The sequence below is a fragment of the Petromyzon marinus genome, chromosome 57 (assembly GCF_048934315.1).
Source record: "Petromyzon marinus isolate PM22_M1 ecotype Great Lakes invasive population chromosome 57, UKy_Petmar_22M1.pri1.0, whole genome shotgun sequence".
Lineage (NCBI taxonomy): Eukaryota > Metazoa > Chordata > Hyperoartia > Petromyzontiformes > Petromyzontidae > Petromyzon > Petromyzon marinus.
In genome coordinates this window covers 8,683,864-8,699,361 of record NC_133723.1, presented here as the reverse complement: position 1 = coordinate 8,699,361, position 15,498 = coordinate 8,683,864, and the positions used below count along the sequence as shown (strand labels likewise).

General features: G+C 55.1%; 1 protein-coding gene across 5 annotated transcripts in view; it reads left to right on the top strand.

The window, feature by feature from the left end:
• LOC116954947 (uncharacterized) overlaps positions 1-15,498 on the top strand; it is a 261,733-nt gene that overhangs the window by 208,029 nt on the left and 38,206 nt on the right. For all 5 annotated transcript variants that reach the window (XM_076052742.1, XM_076052743.1, XM_076052744.1 and 2 more), the window contains one exon: positions 13,375-13,556. In XM_076052742.1, the coding sequence (XP_075908857.1) occupies positions 13,375-13,556 (182 nt within the window). The remainder of the gene's footprint in view (positions 1-13,374; positions 13,557-15,498) is intronic.

The window sequence follows — 15,498 nt, the reverse complement described above, 5'->3', positions numbered from 1 at the left end:
GGGGACGTCGCGAAGCAAAAGAGGGTGGGGGCATTGCGTGAGATTTATGCTGCGTCCTGGGTTGATCCGGACTGGAGATAGCATCGTGATGTGATAAGGCGGCGGTGGGGAGGAGTGGTGGGTGGTTGGCTCTCCTGGGTTAAGAGCGGACAACTAAACCTGCGGTGGCTCGCGAGATCGAGGTGACCAATCGGACAGGTCGCTTTTATCCACCCACACCCCCACTACCCCCCCCCCTCCCACCACTTACCGCCCCCCCCATTTGATGCACGAGCGGCGACATTCAAAAGGACGAACGGGCGCGCTGGCGGTGCTGGCCCCGTGGTGGAGGTAGGGGCGTGGTGGGTCCTTTAAATGTATCGACTCCGAGTGAAATGAACGAGAGATGTGCATTCACGAGCGCCGGAGATCGCGGTGAGAGATATCAAAGGAAGGGAGAGATGCGGAACTGGGTGGATGTCCCCGGAGATGCAACCAAAGTAACAAGAAGAACCAATTTTTTTTGGATTTCAAGAGCCGCAATGCACCGTGGGTGAACACGGGACGGCGGTCCTGAACGAATTGACTTGTCACGAATGAGCTCCTTCAAGAGCCGCACGTGGCTCTTGAAGGAGCCGCACGTTCGCCGACCCCTGCGCTAGCCCATTGGGGAGCAGCAATATATTAGCCTGCCCCCCCCCCTGCCCACCAATCTCCCCCCACCACCTCCCCCCCCACCTTCCAATGACTTAGGCGGTGACAGGTGACGGGTAGAGATAATGGGCCAGAGATTGGGAATGCGGTGTGAGATGAGAGAAGAGTGATGCAGACAAGATACAAATGAGAGAGATTGATTGGCGTGTTAGTTGGCTAGTGGTGGGGGGGGGGGAATGGGGGGCAGGAGGCCGAGAGGGAGGGGGAGGGGGGCCGGCACTGGGTGGCGGGGAGTTCTAAATTTTGGTCCAGTTTGCTGATGCCCCAGCAGAAGCAGCTTGCCGCTCGATCGGGCACCCCCGCGGGCCTTTTTCGCACCGCGGGGACAGACTTGGTGGCGACTTACAAATTAAATCGGAGCTCTGAGCTAAATTTAAAAAAAACCTTTTGCAAGCGCCGGCTACTAATATCCACGGGAGGGACGCGGAGGCGGGGTGCGTACAATGCGCACGGAGCGGGGACACGCGCAGAGGGTGCAAGAGGCACGGAAGAGGGGTGGGGTGGGGTGGGGGGGTGAAACTGTAGCGTAAACCACGCACCTTGTTTTTGACACGCTTTCTTTTAACTCACTCTGTCTGTTGTTGTTGTTGTTGTCGTCGTTGTTGTGTCCTCAAATGTTGCAACTCAATTTTAAGCCACTTCACAATGTGGTATCGACTGCAAACTTGGTATACTGATGTCATACTGATGACAATACTGTATTGTATTAAACATTATTTTTTATATGTTATGTTTCGGCCTGGGTCTAATTGTCCACGGTCAACTGACGTTGGCTGTAATTGGCCACGGTCCCCCTTACGTTGTGGCAAGCTTCGGGGCCACTTACTGGAGTCGTGGAGTTCTGCCATTAATAGTACATTTCATAAAAGCGTGTTTAAAAAAAAGTATTTTTACATATTACTTATCTGTGCAAGGATAGCGATGAAAATGAAATCCCCCGGAGGAGTGAAACTTGTCTGGTCGGAGCTCACGGAGGTCAAGCAAGGGTTCGGGGCCTCGTGAACGCTTGCAGTGGAGACAGTTTCTGCGTCTCTATGCCCGTGGCCGCGTGGATTTTTCTCCAGCCCCTCAGGTTTTTTTTCCCCTCCACGTTCAGGAATCGACGTCACGCGTTTTTGAGTATTTGGCTGCGACGAATTTCCACGTGACGATGATGACGACGATAAGCCACTTAGTTGAGCCGTCGATTGTGATGGTCGGATCGCTTCTGAACAAGAACTGCGTGGCTCAGTGGCGCCTTACCTGGTAAAATAAAAAAATGGTTTAGTTTATTTCTGACTGTACTAGGCTTGTTCAGTCAGAAACGGTTCGCCGAGTCTCAAGACTCTTGTTCAGGGGGGTCCTGGCAAGTGTTTCTTTGTTACGTGTCATCCCAACTAAGTAATTTGCAGGTAATTTTTTTCAGTATTGGGTAAGTTTGGGAAACATCAGTTGCACTGCTGCGCGTTTTAACCATGGGGGAGGAAACCGGACAGCCCAGGTGAAAAACCCGTGCAGAACAGAGGGGGAACATACAAACCTCCGCGCAGAAATGCGCCCGAGTCGGGAATCGAACCCAGGCCCTTCTTGCTGCGAGGCGCACGGCTGTCGTGCACTGCCCGATCTTACCTCGTGACGCGACCGGGGGCCAATGGCAGGACAGCGATTCGATTGATTCTTGAAGCTCTCTGTGCCAGAGTTGTTTCGGTGGATTTGTCGAAATCCCCCCTTACAGTCAACAACCGGCACACGTGAGATCTCGCGCGCATCAATCGTGCGCGGCCAGGGGCTGCGATGGTTCCACCTCCTCACCTCGCGATTCATTCGGCGCGCGACCTCCAAATTCGAACGGTCGCGTCGCGTGCGGTGCGAAAGAAGTTCAACATCAACGTGTTGAGACGATTCGAGTTGACAAACTATGGGCTGGCCACCCACGCTCCCCCCCCCTCTCGCTCTCTCGTGTGCCGTGCCGGCTTTCATTGGGTGCCACTCGCTAATAGCAATTGGCCCAACAGTCTGTGAAGTGCTGTAAGGGGGGCGGCGGGGAGGGGGGTTCTTTATCTTTGTATGTAGACACAGTATATTTGTACAAAGACAAAGATCTCCCGTATAGCCTTAACAGACTGTTGGGGCAAGTGCTGTTAGCGAGCACCTACGAAGGCCGGCACGGCGCACACGAGGGGGTGCGTGGCCAGCACCACGCCCGACCGCCTTTGTCTCCCCAGTGGCGATGTTTACACGCCGCACCAGGTGCTAATTTGAGGCTGAGTCGACCGAGGGGGAGTCCCGGGACCGGTTCAGATATTCGTCACCGGTGTCGGCCGTGAGTTGGAATTGAACCCGGGCCGCCCAGTTTGTTGCGCGGAGCGCCATCGCTACACCACCACTCCCACACACAGACACACACACAGACATGTCCAGCAGATGTACGGCTTCAAGTCCGTGCAGGTGTGCGCCATTCCTTATCGCGATTAATTTGCTCGTGGCGGGGGGGGGGGGTGACGATGGTCAAACAACAGCGATGACAAAAAGTTTTTTTTTACGAGCAAAAGTAAATGTGTATATACAAAAAGAGAGAGAGAGGAGTAAATAATTAATGTAACAAATGTCAGGGCATCTTCAAACAAAGGTAATCAACAACAAAGGCTCTTGCTAAACAAGTCGTAAATAACGAGGGGGGGGGAGGCTGAGGGGGGGGCCTCTGTGTTGATTGGTCACCAAGCTGGCGCTGAGGATCACCAGAAATCCTCTACAAGGAACTTCTAATCTAAATGACAGCCAGGCCTACTAAACAGGCCATAAACAAGAGTACGTGCGTGTGTGTCCGTGTGTTGTGTCCGTGTGTGTTGTGTCCGTGTGTGTGTGGTGTGTCGGGAGTGGTGGCGTAGAGGGTAGCGCTACGCTGCACTACGAACCCGGTGACCCGAGTTCGATTCCCGCTCACGGCCAACACCCAGTGACGATTATCTGAACCGGTCGTGGGCCTCCCCTAGGTCGACTCGGCCTCAAATGAGCACCTGGCGCGGTGTGTAAACATCGCTACGAGGGAGACAAAGGCGGCCGGGCGTGGTGCTGGCCACCCCACCACCTCGTGTGCCATTCCGGCCTTCATAGGTGCTGTTCGTTAACAACACTTGCCCCAACAGAATGTAAAGGCTACACGGGGGATCTTTGTCTTTGGTGTGCGGTGTGAGCGGTGGCGGCGCGGGGCCAGGGGGTCGGCGACCGAAATAACAGGAAGAGACATTTTGTTGTTCCGAATTCGCTAAAAGGTAAAACGACAACATAAACCTCAATATTTCAAGTGCCGCGCGACGCACGTGAATATATAAATACGAGACGGCGGTCCCTGAATAAATAACGCGGCCGCCAAGCGGCGCTTGAAGAGCCGGAAGGTTGTCGAGGCCCTGTGCTAGACCATAAAGCCGTGGACCAAGCTGAAGCCTCGGTCCCCCCCCCCCCCCCCCACCAAGTAGACCAAGGGGTCCCGTGGCATTCACGACAACGCCACGAAAAATATCGGCGCGCCTCGGAAACACCGACACAAATTCAAATCGTTCTAAACGTGAAGCGCTTAATTGGCGTAGAAACAAGCCAATTCATCTCGAGGAATCGGAATCAGAATATTTATTTCCACCGGAGGAATCCGATGAGCTATCAAGCTCTCGTTCACAGACCTCTCTCGTCTCCAGCGGGTTTGCGTCTCTTGCCTCGCCCCCCGTCTCTTTTTTCGTGTGTCCACTTTTCTCGAATTTCTCGTCTCGCCTTCGTGTCTGTCTCTCTTGTCTTCGTCTCCTCGTTCATTGAAAAGCAGCAGCAGCAGCAGCACCACCGCCCCTGGTTTGCGAGCACGAGCTCTGGCGATGTGTTTGGGGCGCCACGGTGGCGAGATGTTAACGACATCGCCCGGCACGCAGGAGGTCGTGGGTTCGATCCTCACCTTGACGCCTGCTGCTGTATATTCGGAGTTTGCGTGTCTCTCCCGCTCCGTCTGTGGTCGCGTGGATTTTCCCCCGGGTCCTCCTGTTTACCCCGCCCCCCTCCCGTCACGCAAACAGCCACGTTTGTTGAGCTATCATTCGCGATAGCCAGGTCGCTTCTAAAATAGTAGCGGGGGGGGAGGGGGGCCTTACCTGGTAAAAAAAAAAAATGTAACGGGCAGACAATGTCGGCTTTGTTGAGGACTATAAGCCCGCAGTCTGTTGGTTATACGGCCATCAATGAGCAGCTGCACAATCGCCCAGGTGGCACACGAGGGAGACTCCGCTGTGCTCGCAGTGGGGACAGCTCGCTTTGATGTCGTCCCCGCTCTCGCGATCCAGACTCGAACCGTTGCCGCCGAGACCTCTTAGGATGGCGCGCTGGTGCGCGTGTCACGTGACGTGTGCGCGTGTCACATCACGTGTGCGCGTGTCACATCACGCGTGCGCGTGTCACATCACGTGTGCGCGTGTCACATCACGTGTGCGCGTGTCACATCACGCGTGCGCGTGTCACATCACGTGTGCGCGTGTCACATCACGCGTGCGAGTGTCACATCACGCGTGCGCGTGTCACATCACGCGTGCGCGTGTCACATCACGCGTGCGAGTGTCACATCACGCGTGCGCGTGTCACATCACGCGTGCGAGTGTCACATCACGCGTGCGCGTGTCACATCACGTGTGCGCGTGTCACATCACGTGTGCGCGTGTCACATGACGTGTGCGCGTGTCACATCACGTGTGCGCGTGTCACATCACGTGTGCGCGTGTCACATCACGTGTGCGCGTGTCACATCACGCGTGCGAGTGTCACATCACGCGTGCGCGTGTCACATCACGTGTGCGCGTGTCACATCACGTGTGCACGTCTAGTGTAGCGGTCAGCGCCGCTGCGCTACGAACACGGCGGCGACCCGAGTTCGATTCCCGCGCTCACGGCCACCAACACCAGTGATGATTATTTGGACCGTTCCTGGGCCTCCCCTAGGTCAACTCAGCCTTCCAATTAGTACCTGGGGCGGCGTGTAAACATCTCCACTAGGGAGACGAAGGCGGTCGGGCGTGGTGCTGGCCACCCACCCCCTCGTGTACCGTTCCGGCCTTCATAGGTGCTCGCTAACAGCACTTGCCCTAAAAGTATGTTAAGGCTATACTGGTGATCTTTGTTTTTGTAGTGTGCAGTGGTTGTGGAGCGGTTTGCGCGATGCACTACGAACCCGGCGACCCGAGTTCGATTCCCGCTCGCAGCCACCACCAGTGACGATTATCCGAACTGGTCTCGGGCCTCCACTAGGTCGACTCGGCCTCAAATGAGCACCTGCTGCGCGAACACGAGTTTCGATTCAGTTGCCGACCTGCTCTATATATATACGCACACGCTCACATCCCCGAGATCCGTTCAGCCCGAGCGGAGTATACCTGGGTGCATTGAGGAGGTCACTGCGGATCCGAAACCCCCGTGACGCCGTCGCAAGCGAGGTTTTTTTTTCCCCGCGCCTCGACGGATTTTTTTTTTTTTTCGCCGCAAGCAGACGTATTTTAATCGTCGATTCATTAATGCTCACCGTGCTGACGGCCTTAGCGGACGAGGGCTTGAGGAGCGCTCGTCCCTGGCGGTTGGAGCAACGGGCGACCCGAACGAATGCGTCGCGTGTTTTTGCCACGAGTGCGCGTTGTGCGGTTAAGCACGCGGTAGATTTTTTTTTTTGGGGGGGGGGAGGTTCAGATCGCGTATATTTACGCGATCTGACGTCCGTCGAGTGAGCGCACGCTCTGCAGTTTTACTTCGAAATCACTTCATGCCCTTTGTGTGGTTTTTTTTTTGGCTTTTTGTTGCCGAAGGCCAATTTTCAATTGAGGAAAAAACGAAAGCGCGCATCTGTCAGGTTTAACTACCCCCCCCCCCTCTCTCCCCCAGAATTCGTAAATCGTTGTGCGCCGAACTCTCTCGCGCGAGCAACACTGCTGCAAGGCAGTCGATGGTTTGTCCATTTGAACCGAATTGTTTATTGAGGAGCGAGGGGGGGTTGGCTCGGATTGCCGCTCCGTGCCTTTCCTGCGTCAGAGCCGCTGACCCCCTCTGCCCCCCCCCCCCCACCCCCGACTCTACTACGATCCTGGGGTCACATTTTTTTTTGTTCAAAGGGCAGGGCCTGAAGCGGGGCCCCTCGCTGTTGTCCGCCATTAGAGCGAGCGGCGCGCCCCTTCTCTCGATGCTCCGATGTCTTCCGCCTCCCCCACCCCGCACGCGAGCCCGACGACGCGAAACGTCGGCCAAATATCGCGAGCAAAACTCTCCCCGGAAGGAGCCGCGCGCAAGTCACAACGAGGCCTCCACGGACGAAGCGAACGCACGGTTGTTGCTCTTGTTGTTGCTATCATCGCCGTCCTCGCGGTGCATTTTCGCTGCGGAGCTTCCGTCAGCGACGAAAGATATCGCTGGGTGCGCGGTGGCTTGGGGCGGCTTGAGTGGTCAAGGTCTAAACAGGCTGGACGCACCTGCTTACCCATCGAGATCTGAAGAGCATTGCTGCACGCCGTGCAACCTGCAGCGTCGCCGGGTAAAATATCCGGCAAGAACAGGAGAGGTGGTGCGACCCCCGGCCTGCACACCGGAGCCCTCCCGGCAAACGCGGCCAACGTTCGAGTCCCTCCAACGTTGGCCCAGCGACGTTGGTGCAGCGGTTTAGCGGGCTCTCGCGATACACCCCTCTGCCCCCCTCCTCCTCCCCGTCCCCTCGGGGCTGTGAGCCCCGCGTTCTTCCGACGAGTTCCGCACGTGGCTGCGCACGCGGAGACAAAGGTCCCCCGCGTGGACCTTAACAGACTGTGGGGGCAAGCGCTGCTAGCGAGCAGCACCTACGAAGGCCGGCACGGCACGGCACACGGAGGGGGTGGGTGGCCAGCGCGTGTGCCTGCCTGCCTGCGGCCCTCAGCGAATATGGTGTGGAGAGGTTTATTCGTCTGTTTCAGCAGCGTCAGAACGCATTACGGGCCTGCCCGCCCGCCCCCGCCCCTGCCCGCCCGCTCGCCCGCTCATAAAGTGGACGATGATGCTGCGTTTTGCGGGCGGACGGCTCAATGCATCCAGCTTACGTTCCATGAGATTACAGGCGGCCGGCTGACCCGGGGTTATTATTATTATTGTTCCGCGACAGGGGGTTGGAAGGACACGGTTGGGGGTGGGTGGGGGGTTGTGGAGGGGGTGGGGGGGCAGTGATCATCCGATTGTTAAGCGGCACACGGAGAGCGAGGCGGCCCGGATGGTTTGAGTTAAATAACATGATTATCATCTGCATATCAGCATTCCTGAACTTGCTGAAACCAGGGTGCTGCAGAGGGCATGAGGGCGTTTGGGGCCTTCTGTTTGCATGTGCCTCGATCGGTGTGTGTGCGTGTGTAAGTTTATACGTGTGTGTGCCTGCATGTGTGCCTTTGTGTACGTGTGTGTGTGTGTTTATGTGTGTGGGGAGCGGTAGTACAGCGGTTAGCGATACGCTGCACTACGAGCCTGGCGAACCGAGTTCGATTCCCGCTCACGGCCAACACCAGTGACAATTATCTGAACCGGTCCTGGGCCTCCCCTAGGTCGACTCAGCCTCAAATGAGTACCTGGTGCGGTGTGTAAACATCGCCACTGGGGAGACAAAGGCGGTCGGGCGTGGTGCTGGCCACCCACCGCTTCGTGTGCCGTGCCGGCCTTCATAGGTGCTGCTCGCTAATAGCACTTGCCCTAACAGTTTGTGAAGGCTATACAGGGGATTTTTATCTTTGTTTTTGTATGCTTGTGACTCTATAGTGTGCTTGTGTGCGTTTGTACCTATATATGTGTGTGTTGCGGGGGGCGGAGTGGTGGTGCAGTGGTTAGCGCACTGCACTACGAATCCGACAACCAGAGTGTGATTCCGGCTCGTGGCTAGCATGGTGACCAATATCTGAACCGATCGTGGGCCTCGCCGAGGTCGACTCTGTCTCAAATGAGCACCTGGTTTGACGAATAAACATCATCAAAGGGGAGACAAAGGCGGCCGGTGAGCCTGGCTGTTGCCTTCCCGCTCGTCTGTGCTTCCTCCTCGGGCCTCTGAGACGCCCTCTCTCTGCGAGGGCGATGACCAAATGCCGTGCCGTACCGAGTTGAAGTGACGACAATTTCTACTCAAGTATGACGTTGCGTGCAGCCAGGGTAACGTGATGTGGAGCATCCGATGGAATCGGATGCATTAAACTATTCGACTAAACTATTTGTATTTTACCAGGTACTGCCCACTTTAGCTATATAGTTCTTTTTAAGAAGTCACCTGGCCACAAATGATAGCGCAGCAAAGTGGCTTATCATCACGTGGAAAGTGAGCCAAATGACCTAAAGGCGCGACGTTGATTCTAAATGTGGAAGGAAAAACCGGAGGACCCGGAGAAAAATCCAAGCGACCAGGGGAAGAGAGAGAGAGAGAGACACGCAAACTCCAAATACACAGCAGGCCTCAGGGGTCGGGATCGAACCCATGACACTCCTGCGTACCAGGCAAGGTGGTTAACACCTTGCCACCTACATGCCTTGCAAGCTCCCCTCAGGGCGCGTGGCAGCGAAACGTCGGACATCGTGCCGAACAAGCCCGGCGCCGGCGGCGTCGACCCGAAAAGAGCGACGCGGTGCCGTTGGGCTAAGCCGCTAAAAGAACGTTTGGAACTCGTTCAACTCGCCCCCCCCGACACGTCGAAGGGCTATCGGCGCGGCGCGTCTCCATTGTTGTTGTTCTTCCTTTCCGTGCCGCGCATTTTGATTCCCGGTGAAATACGCAGCGCTTTTTGTAAAAGTGGCGTCTGAAGTAAAAAAAAAAAACTTGCTTGGTCTGCACCTCGCCGTTAAAAGTTAACACAAATCAAGGCGGAAATAAAAGCCTCCTTTCCCCGCCACGCTATCGTATATTGGACGTGTGTCGGGCCCCCCCACCTCTGATTTAAGGTAATTAGAAAGCGGCGGGGGGGGGGGGTGGTGTGGAAGAAAAAAAAAGTGGAAGATTCTGCGCGACACTCGGAGAAAGGAACTCTGGTGGCGGGTGGCGGCCCGTACCTTTTTTTTTCATTCCGTTCCACGAACGCCCATTGTCCCGGCGATGGATTTGAGCTGAGTTACGCATTCGCAGATAACTCCCCATTCCGATAAATTATTTCTCCGCTCCGAGATCCGCTTGGCATTTTTGTCGCTAGCGATCGAGCCGCCAATTTGATTGAGCGTTTGTTGTTTTGCGTTGTTGTTCGCTTTTTTTGGGAGGTGGCTTTCTTTTTTTCTTTTCCTCTCACCGCTTGGCTTGGCCCAGCCCACGTGGTTATTGGGGAACGTCTTTTGGGGGGGGGGGGGGGGGGGAGGCTCGCCGCTCGGAGATGCTTCTTTTGCCCGTCAGCACTTCTCTTAATTAAAGGGGGCGGCCTGAGCAATCCGATTTGCTCTCGCACTTTCTCCCGGCCGGAGAGCCACCGCCGCCCAACGTCGGGCAGCCCTGCCAGGATCTGCGTCGTCGTCGGCAGCAGCCATGCTCTAGTCACTGCTGGATGAAGGTCTTCCCATACCTCAGCCGACGTCCCGTCGGGCCCCTTCCCCTCCTTGGACCGTCGCACTGTCGTCGCCCGACGCGGCAGCAGCGTCGCTCAAAATCTGCTTCGGACACCGAGGTCCCGAACCGTCACAGCCTCGCGTCGGTTCTCCGCCGTCAGCCCCCTCGGTGTGGAACGTGGGAAAGCGCTCTGACTTTCAAGAAGCATCTCAACGCCTCTCTCTCTCTCTCTGTGTTGGGGCAGGCTTTCGAGCACCCTCCGAGTTTGTCCCCGCAAAACAATCTGGCACGTTATAAATGTCATTATTTTCATTATTATTATTATTATTATTGCCACCGGACGTCATCCTGCCCCCCCCCCCCCCCCCAAGCCCAGCGCGCCGTCGGAAAACGTCGCGTCACCCTCTCTCGCGGATCGCGTCCGGCAGCCGCCTTGTGCCGTGTCGCGCCGCGTGCAATGCCGAGCGGCGAGACATCGGGGGGGGGGGGGGGGGGATGTTTTGGTGCCGACGCGCCGGAGACGCAAGAGGACGCATCCCGAGAACCCCGCGCTCGGTTGTCAGATGAAGTTGTCGCGACTCCGATGGCACGCGAACGAAAACGCCGCGGGGAGATTAACCGCATTGTAGGAGGCAACACCAAACTTTTTCCTGGGAGGATGGGGGTTTGCGGGGGGGGGGGGGAGGGGGGGAGATAGAAACCGCGTGTGTCTTATGCTCTGACTTGATCGCCCCATCTGCGGTGTGCCGTGTGGGCATTAATTCGATTTGTCTGATGGGATGCAGCGGGGGGGGGGGGGCGTGGGGGTGTGGTGCGGCGAGGGGGGGCGGGGCGGGGGTGGGGCGGGGGGGGGGGGCGGTGTGCACCCTCAGAGGTGTTTAGAGTGAAGTAATTACAGCGCTGGAAGCCGACTCAAAAAAATAATCAGTTGTGACAGAGACGACGTTCGCACGACGTCCCAGGTGCACCGCGCTTGTCTGCGGCTGCGCCGGGGCTTCTGAGTGGGGGGGGTGGGGGTGGTGGTGGGTAAGGGGGGGTGGGAAACACGAATTTTTTTTCCTTAATTAAATGTATTTATTTTATTTTAGCCTTCGCGTAGCGCGTTGGCTCGAAAGAGCGTCGACCCAAGTCGCCTTTTTTCATTACCCCCCTCCCCCCCGCCTCCCCCCTTCTTTGGAACGCAACAAAAAAAGAATTCTCCAAAAATCAGTCCCGGGGAAAAGATGAAAAAACATTTTTTTGACGAACGCGCCTCAAATTCCGATTCAATTAGCGGTAGGCGGGGGTTTGGCGGCGGCGGTGGCGGTGTGGGGGGGATTAGCGGATGTGAGTGTCGATCGCGAGTTTTGGGGCAGGTTAGAGGATGCGCTCAATGAACCGTTTTCAGCTCTGCCGTCCGCTCAATCGGCCCCATCGATCCGCTTGCTTTCTGTTTAAAACAAAAAAAAGATTTTTTTTGCTGGTTTCGCCGTAAATGCACGTGTGATTTCTGTTCCTCCGTATGGATTTCGCTCCGGTGAAAAACCGAGCGGAGACGGAGGTCTTTATTCAAAGCTCAGCGCCGCCGCGCCATTGTCCGCTAATGCAGAGCGATCCGTCGCCAGTCTTTTTTGTTGAGGGCGAGTCGGGCCTGGCGATTTCAGGCGTCTTCTAGGATGACGCTTAACGATGCTGATCTTCGCTGTTTGCGCTGTGCGGCTCTCCCCCGCTTTGTCTGCCGGGTCGTTACCGCGCTCCGTTTGGCACGATATCCGACGTTTCGCTACACGTGCCGGGAGCTTCTTAAGGAACTTCCTTTCACAGCGCGTGGAGCGAAACGTCGGACATCGTGGCGAACGGAACGCGTCGGGAGTGCTGTGCAGCAGCAGCAGCAGCAGCAACAGCCGCGACGGTCTCCTCGAGTGGTTTGTAAAGCGACGTTGATAAGATCGGAGAACACCTTGGCGCACGAGCGTTCAAGTTACAGAGCCACGGAATTACGGAGCAATCGGAAAACTGCACGCACTAGCGGCTCGGTTTGTTTAATCTCTGTGAGGAAGTAATGCTTCATTAGCAGGATAATTGGACGACCAAATGAACATTTCCCGAACGGCATTTGTTTCAATCAGCAGAGTTGCTTGCGTATTTAATTTGTACTGTTACAGATAATTCACTGGGAGCTGTGCGTTGTCGTGTGTTTGTGGTTTTACCCCCGGGGTCACGGCTTACATTAGCGGCAAGTGATGTGTTCACTCGTCACGGCCTTCTCCAGTGCGGTGAAGTATGGTCAAACGGCTCCCATAACCAAAGGGCATTAGGAGGCCTTCTGTCATCCGGATGTACATTGACGTAAAGGCTGTAAATGGTTGTCGGATAGTGCATAGAACAAACAAATTAAATACAGAGAATGTCAAATAAATATATTTGCAGATTTATGTATTTTTTTTGGCCCCAGTAATGAAGTCTTCACATGTCTTAAGAGCCGGTGTCCCATGAATTATGAACGATCGAGTCATTGATTTTCCACCGTGCACCAATTAATCTGCGGATACGTATTTACGCATATCTAAAGTAACTTTGTAAAAAAAATAAAACAGCACGCTTAATAATAAAACCCGGTAAAAACGCGCGAAACGGATGAAATTGTAGAGGAAAGGACAATACTTGGACAAAGCCCAAAGTTACTCGCTCATCCGGAGCAGTGCTGCTCAAACCTTCTTTGAGCCCGCGGATCGCTCGGCCGATGCGAACATTAATCTACTCATCAATAACGCTGCCGTAAAGTAAATATTTCATCGGAGGCGCTCCGGGCGATGGCCCTTCTTCACGTCAACGAAGGGCCATCGTCTGAAAGATCTCACATTTTTTTTCATTTTCTTTTGTGTTGAGCAGTTCGTTGTTAATTGTGCCCGCGCGCCACTGCCAGCAGCAGGAGCAGCGGCGCCAAATAATTATTGTCGTTTCAAATTCAACAAATCTGCGCATTGTTACTTGGTGCGGTGTGCGAACAGCGCACGGCACGCCGGGCAGACGCACGTCACGTGGCACAGATGCCACCGGCCTCAATAGGCGCTCGGCGACTGTGCGATCGCGCACCCCCTTGCGACCTGCGGCGGCTAACCGGGGCGATCGCTGCCGTCTCTGTCTCTCTCTCTCTCTCTCCCCGCTGTGGCCGTGCGACCACAGGGACCCCCGTGAACCGCATCCCCATCATGGCTAAGCAGGTGCTGGACCTGCACACGCTCTACAAGCTGGTGACGGAGAAGGGCGGGCTCGTGGAGGTGATCAACAAGAAGATCTGGAGGGAGATCACGAAGGGACTCAACCTGCCCACGTCCATCACCAGCGCCGCCTTCACCCTGCGCACACAGTGAGTTGTTCCGCTCAGCGTCGGACTAAAAGTTAGATTTTTGTTTTTGTTTACACACACACCAGGTAAGGCCCCACTGAGCTGTCTTCGTGGCTCAGTTTCAGACGCGACCCGGCCATCGCAAATGATAGCTCGCCGAAGTGGCTTATGGTCGCGTGGAAAATTGATAGCAGCAGCCGAATACTCTGAATCGCATGACCGTTGACTCTAAACGTGGAGGGGGAAATACCGGAGGACCCGCAGAAAAATCTACGTGACCACGGGGAGACTCCAACTATACAGGCGTCGGGGTCGGGATCGAACCCACAACCTCCTGCATATACCAGGCGAGGCAGATAACATCTCGCCACCATTATCTTAGAATTGTCAAGGACTTGGGTTTACCAGACTGACAATTTTGTCACCTGTGTTCAATCCACCCCACTGCAGCCCACAACAATAACAAAGATTCTCCCCTATAGCCTTAACAGACTGTTGGGGCAAGTGCTGTTAGCGAGTAGTGCCTATGAAGGCCGGCACGGCACACAAGGGGGTGGGTGGCCAGCACCACGTCCGACCGCCTTTGTCTCCCTAAATGAGTACACCACACCAGGTACTCATTTGAGGCAGAGCCGACCGAGGGGAGGCTCAGGACAGTTTCAGATAATCATCGCTGGTTTTGGCCATGAGCGGTAATTATCGAACTCGGGTCGCCAGGTTCGTAGTGCAGAGCGCTAACGGCCACCCCGCTGCTCCCGATAGTTCACAACCAGCACGCTCGCTCACCCACTCACTGACCCAGCCACCCATTTGCTCGGTTAGATTCGCTCACTCGCCACACTGCAGGTCACAAAATGCATCCTTCCGATTCCTTCCCTCGCACCGCTCCCCTTTGGAATTCGCTCCTCCAACCATCGTCTCTTTTCTGCCCCAGGCTCTATTTTTTCCTACGCATATACATAAAATGTTTTATTCCACATTCTCCCTCGCGTACATTGCAGCATACCTCATACATTGCAACATCCTGACGGCCTGCCTGGTGTTGCCGTGGGCTTCGACGGTAACAGGTAAACCGGACTCATCAAAGAAGGCGGGGTGGGTGAAGGGAGGGATTTTCCTTGGGGAAAAGAGGGGGGGGGGGGGTGGATGCTGTTGGCCAGGTCATTGCCATTCTGGCGATCAGTTATTTAAGACTGGTCTAAGGTTTAGCAATGGACCCCATGCACGTGCTGTAATTCTTCTTCCTCGTCCGTGAGCTTACCAGCTTACAGCTCAGATGCTGCTAGTGCTCAGATTGGGCCTGAATTAATTCAGCCACTGAGTATGGGACGGGGACGGGGGGGGGGGGGCAGGGGCGGTTCGTGATTCTTCCACGTGCTCAATCCGGCTTTCCTGGCCCGTTACACTGAAAGTGCTTAACAAAGCGTTCTGTTCTCGAATCGGCCCTGCTTCTTTTGGGCCTCACAGGGTCGTTTCCACACTTATTTTTTTACAGATGTATTGTGAACGTTATCGAAAACCCCCCATTATATGTTCATAGAACTCGGCGATAGTCGGACATGACCAGAAAGCACGTTCGGAATTGTTGTGTTACCCCCGCTAAGCTCTTAAAATAATAACTGGCTCGCCGAATTCAAGAAATGCATTGCTCTGAAACGGGTGCTGTTTATTTCTGGCGACTGTGTTAAATGGAAAAGTGCGGGTGGTGTTGTTAATCATCCTTTAAAAATTACCCAGCAGCTGAATTTTTCAACGGTCAATTCTGAATTTACGAACATGTGCCCATCACTATGCTACTCGGCCACTGTAAAACAAAAAACCTGTGGACTCTCCTTCCACTCGAATTTATTTAAATGTATTTGTTTTGGCCGAGCCCCCCAAAAAAAAAACGAACGCGATGCGCATTTTACTCAACGGGAGTTTTGAGCGCTTCGTCCATTGCAACGGGAAATAAAAATTGTTC